We start from the raw sequence: 6,209 nt of genomic DNA on the forward strand, positions 1-6,209 counted from the left end.
CTACAAAATAACTAATCATTTCGTACTGTATCTATTCTAGAGATTTACAAGAATATGTAGAATATCATTGATTATAAAAAAGAAGTTAATCAATTAAAATTTCACGTAGTTTTTGGGAAATTAATTGATGTACGAATACTTTCTACACCCACTGTATTTCATTTCGAATAAAAGTCGAGACGTCGACCCAAAAAAGTGATCGATTTGGCATGGACCCAGGTTCGAACATAATCTAAGGTGGCTAAGTTGTTGTCCACCCTGAGGCCCATCACGCAGGAGGCTCTGTTTCCCTTCCTCAAAATGCGACGCTAAGGGCGTAATCGATGAGAGAATACGAGGCTTTAAAACCAGCGAACAGAGGAAAAGACAACAGACAACTTTCACCACCATAGATAGTTATAGAATTACAATTGTGTTTCGCGACTTTGATAGAATTTGCAAAAATTGACTATTTCATTCCCTCTAAACGGGGGTGGTCCTTCGAACGATTTAGAAGGCACAATTCATTCAAACACGTACAAGGCTGTAACGCCATCGCCACAGTGGTACAAATGACCTAAAAACTCGGACAAAATATAAGGAATGTCCTGAATCGTATGAAACTTCGTATACCGTGGTTTTTTCGGGCCGGTCAATCAAAATTTGTTGAAGAAAATGTATGGATAAATACCGGAGTTAGGAACAATTGAGTAAAGGTACAAAAATCCCAATTTTATTTTGTTTTTGTATTTTTTTCCTATTTACATAGGAAACATTTATTTAATTAATTTCAGTTTGAGCATAGTTTATATGTAGTAATTCTTGCAATTCATCAGTAATAACTTTTTGAGGATGCACAGCACGCGGTTCATCTTGAAAACTGAAATTTCCTTGTCGAAACTTTTAATACTACCTTTTACATATACACTAATGATCAAAACTTAGCGGACAAATTTTTAAACGGTTCAAAAACATGAAAGTTTTCAACTGAGTGGAATTAAACTCCGTGACGAGTAGTTTTGTAGTGTCCTCTGGGCTTATGTAAAGTTACATGGGCGAGGGTTGATGCGAAGGGGTTAATTCACCCCCCTAAAGGGGAGGGTGTAGAAAAACGCCTCTTTGAAACAGGCCACAGATGACGGAAGGGGTTGAAAAATTCAAAAAAACCTTTAGGGCGACTCTCCTTGATGCCCTCTACAAAAGGCACCCCTCGAAATCGCTCTCGGATAAACCCACCCCCTCTAAAATCCACAATTTTTGGACGACGGTCTCGATTTTGGACTCAATGCATTCTCTGAACTCCCCTGATCCAGAAAATGCCATCACCTATACCGTGCACCCCATAGGCACCCTTTGGGGCGGTGGAACAGCTCGCAAATTTTCAACCCCCTTCGTAAGGGAGCACTTTCACACATCGGAGGGCGATGAAATTCATCATGTTTGTTCTCGATACGTTAAGGATGAATGCCGAAAGGGTCCCGTTTCGAAAACTGCCCCCGGAGCCGAAGGGAGGGGGGTAGAGGTAGAGGTGGTCCACCCCCAAGTGTAAGGGTCGGAACGTTGTCACGTTGTGTGGATTACATGTTTAACAGTGGAGGGCATCGCGGCGACACAGTTTTGATGTTTTTTTCCCGCGTGAATAGCAATACAATACGAAAATGTCGATTTTTTTAAAAACTTGCTTCCAAATTCAGGTTTTGAATCGAAAATCGAGACCGTCGTCCAAAAATTGTGGATTTTAGAGGGGGTGGGGGGTTGTGGGGGAGTGGGTTTGTCCGAGAGAGATTTCAAGGAGTGCATTTTGTAGAGAGCATCAAGGAGAGTCGCCCCAAAGGTTTTTTTGAATTTTTCAACACCCTCCCATTTAGGGGGGTGAATGAACCCCTTCTCATCAACCCTCGCCAATGCAACTTTGCATACACGCAGATGACACTTCAAAACTACTCCTGATGAAGTTTCACGAAAATCGGTTGAAAACTCCCATAGTTACGACGTTTTGAAGAACCGTCACCTAAGTATCGCGGGTCAGTGTATTTGGCGCAAGTAGCGGAAGGGTTAATATACAGGGTATCCCAAAAATGTTGTAACACCTTGAAAGAGATGGTTCGGGGGGTGATTTGAAACAACTTTTTCCTTAGCGAAAATGTTGTCGAGGCTTCGTTGAGGAGATATTCACGAAAAACACTGACCAATCAGAGCGCGCGGATACCGTTGGAGCGTCCGCGGTAGCGAAGGCTATGTGCTAAGCGGCCACGCTTGTACGCGAACAAGTGACTCGACGCGTATCGAAGGACATTGGACGCGGCCGCTCAGCACGTAGCCTTTGCTACCGCGGCCGCTCCAACGGTATCCTCGCGCTCTGATTGGTCAGTGTTTTCCTTTAATATCTCCTTAACGAAGCCTCGGACAATATTTTCGCTAAGGAAAAAGTTATTTCAAATCACCTCCCGAACCACCCATTTTAAGGTGTTACAACATTTTTGGGACACCCTATATTATAACTGCAATATTATATATACGTTACTAATTTATATGAGGTTGTAAAATAGTAGTGGTTTTGTGATTTTATCGACACTTGATGCTGTTTTTAATTTTAATAAGTTTGAAAAACGGAATTCCGAGTTACACGAGTGAGTTACAAGGTTCGCGCCATTTTCCGGAGAATTTTAACCAGAGTGAGAACCACTTGCTACAAATATTGCTTCAGCTAAAGTTTTCGCCTTATCTGGCGAACGGTCGAGGGACGTGGAACAAGAAGGAGGAAGTAAGGGAGTAACTTTTTCTCGGATAAATTTGCCTCCACGACTGCAATAATTATTACGCTCCTGTTTCTTGCGTAATCCCTCTTTATCTTGAGATTCGAGTCGGTCGAACGAGAGGGAGAATTAACTGAGACGAATACGACGCCGATATTTCTAAACACACCCCAAGAGCTGGTTAAAATTCCGAGGAAGTATAATTCAAATGCTATTTTATTTACTCTATGTGTATTATAGAAATTTTTAAGTGATTTTAAAATTAAATGGTAAGTTTGAAGTTTTGGAATCAATTTTTCAATGTGAATATATATGTACATTATATATGTGTAAATTTATTCATTTACATAATTATAATGAAACATTTATTTTATTTCATAAAACATTACATCTATCAACTAATTTAGATAAATTTCATCGATAGACATACAGAGTAGGACAAATAATTATGGGACTGACTGTAACACTCTAGAATAAAATATGTAGAATGAACCCTCTCGATTTTAATGGTACATATACGTCTCAGTGAATGTATCTGGTTGCTGTTCGTCAGATTATAATTGAAACGCACAGGAGTATATACAGTGACGAGCAAAAGTGTAAACACACTCCTCTAATCTTATGTAAAAGGCGAAAATACGACTAATTTTTCAAGTAATCGGTAAGGATTAGGTAACAGTAACTACAAGGTGCACATGATTAACGAAATGTAATGCTTTATTTTCACTAACATTAATAATGTACAGAATATTTTATAATAATTGTGTTTTGAAGCAATGTTTACAATTTTGGACGTTTCGTCAGAAACGTTTATGATAGCATGTAAATATCAGGGAAATGAAACTGTCAATAAACATTGATTGTCCACTGTTTCGCAGTCACCTGTTCCACACCATTGTTGTTTCATATGCTTAATCCAAGATGAAGCGACTTAGTGAAGATAAAAAGAACACTATTATTTGTTTGTGTGATAAAGGTTTATCGTTGCGCCAAATTGCAGAGAAATGTGGTGTCAGTCATACGATAGTTGCGAGAATAAGAAAAAGGTATGTTAGTGAAATCGCACACCGTATTCGGTCGGATAGTCACAAAACACCAAAAATTGATCCTCGGGAAATCGAAATAAGTGCTAACGAATGGACCATTCGTCGTTCTTTAAAAAGAATTGGTTTGCGAGGGAAGGAAAAAAAGTAAACCAGCTCTTTCAAACAAAAACATTAAACTACGAAAACAATTTGTTGACACCTAGGAAGAATGGACAACCGAAGATTGGAAAAGAGTTATATGGAGTGACGAAACAAAAATTAATAGATTCGAATCCGACGGAAGGTCCTGGTATTGAATTTCATCCGAGAATAATGATAAACCAGGTGGTATAAAACAAACTATGAAGTTTGGAGGTGGTTCAATTATGTGTTGGGGTAGTTATTACAAAGGCGTAGGTCCCTTAGTTCGAATCGAAGGTATAATGCGCAAAGAGCATTATTTGAACATTCTACAAAGTAATTTACCTTCTGTAGTTAAATTCTATTGGATATGAGGAACGTGAAGTAGTATTTCAACAAGACGAGAATCCTAAGCACATTGCAAAAATAGTTATAACCTGGCTAGAAAATCAAAATTTGTCTGTGATTAAGTGGCCAGCACAAAGTCCGGATATGAATCCGATCGAATATTTGTGGTCCATTTTGAAAAGAAGGGTGGCAAAATATAATAATCCACCTTCAGATGTTCATGAATTGTGGGAAAGAACACAACAGGAATGGTACAATATTGAACCACAAATAATCACAAATTTAATTGACAGTATGCCTCGTAGATTAGAAGCATTAAGATAAAGTAAAGGAAAGTAGACGAAATACTAGGTTGAAACCTTAATTCGTCGAGTATAATTAAAGTGCAAAACTGTAAACATGGTTTGAGATCTCTATTTTTGTAAAATGTTCTGCACAATATGAATATTAATAAAAATAAACCATTAAATTTCGCTAATCAGATGCAGCTGTAGTTACTGTTACCTAATCCTTACCGATCACTTGAAAAATTAGTCGTATTATCGACTTTTACATAAAATCAGCGGAGTGTGTTTACACTTTTGCTCCTCACTGTTGTAATGTATTGTAATGTGAATGTTGGATGAATGTTTATATTTAAACCACTAGGTATGTTTGTATATTTTATAGGTGACAGTTATCTTTATCAATTTGTGTTAGTAATTTATTGATTAGTCATTCAATTTGTATTGCCATTTGATTTTGTATGATATATTGTATGTTGTCTTGGAATTTTGATAGTTTTCGCCGAACCTTTAAATAAATATCCTTATACTCTATATAAAAGCAAATAAACATCATTTGTGCTGGAATAAATTGTTCTTTCTCATGTGACTATAAAACAGAATGTATTCTAAATGATTTTTGACGGTGAAACTATTAGGTACCCGAAAAAGAACTAGTAGTTTATTTTTGTGGTAACGCCCTCCATTAATGGAATTAAAAAGCCTACAAATAAGGCTCTCATTAGATAAAGTGTTAAATAAAAGTTGTAGACCATCCTGAGATCTTCGCAAAAATGGCATAAATTTTGTCGTGACAATTAATGAAAATGCACTTACCATTCCGTTGTCCATCGTGGGGCCATACGGCGACTGGAATCCCGATTTTTCTGCAACAGAAAAAGATGCAATCGCTGAAACAAAATTCTCCAACCTTGATCAATGAAGTTACAACTTCGCGTTACAATGTTAAAAATGGCTTTCTCTAGGTTATCTCAATCTATGAATGAGGGAACCCTAAAAGCAAACGATTCTATAATATTACTAAGCAAAATGAAGATTGCTTCCTTATTTTTCATTATTTATAACATTATTTGGAATCCTATTTGATCTATTAAATCATTAAAATAATATCAAAATGATACACAAGAAGTCATACATCACGCATGTATGTATGCAAAATAAAATCTTTTACAAACGTACCTACAAAAATGTAATCTACGAATATTATAACACGAACTTTACTTTCAATATGTTTTTATATTATTGCATACGTATACATTGTGTAGTTTCTTGCACATTCAAATATCCAGGGCCGGCGTGACCTTTTGCGAGGCCCGGTTCAAAAATTTGGGGAGGGCCTGAATTCACATTCAAATCCTACACTTAAATTTTACAATGCGGAAATTATTTATTTACAAATGCTGTTACATATCTTTTATAAGATGAATATTAAATAATAATACTTTGATGATTTTTGTCAATCCTTTAAACTGAATCATCGCTAATAAAAAAATGTCTTGCATCTGTTAATGGTATTATCATTCCGTGAAAAGTTAATCAACATTTTCGTAGACCGCGGAGCCCCCAAAAATACGGGGCCAGGTTCCGGCGAACGCGCTGAACGTGCCTTGCGCCGGCCCTGCAAATACATATCCTATAAATGCATAAAAATTCGTAGTCTGGTGACGTCATTTATA

At 37.1% G+C, this 6,209-nt stretch overlaps 1 protein-coding gene across 1 annotated transcript in view; it reads right to left on the minus strand.

The window, feature by feature from the left end:
* The window catches only part of LOC128873230 (protein daughterless), a 400,065-nt gene extending 394,671 nt beyond the window's left edge, over positions 1-5,394 (minus strand). The window contains exon 1 of the mRNA XM_054116636.1: positions 5,350-5,394. Within this exon, the coding sequence (XP_053972611.1) occupies positions 5,350-5,364 (15 nt within the window). The 5' untranslated portion in view covers positions 5,365-5,394. The remainder of the gene's footprint in view (positions 1-5,349) is intronic.
* Positions 5,395-6,209: the final 815 nt, after the last annotated feature.

This window comes from Hylaeus volcanicus, chromosome 3 (genome assembly GCF_026283585.1).
Source record: "Hylaeus volcanicus isolate JK05 chromosome 3, UHH_iyHylVolc1.0_haploid, whole genome shotgun sequence".
Lineage (NCBI taxonomy): Eukaryota > Metazoa > Arthropoda > Insecta > Hymenoptera > Colletidae > Hylaeus > Hylaeus volcanicus.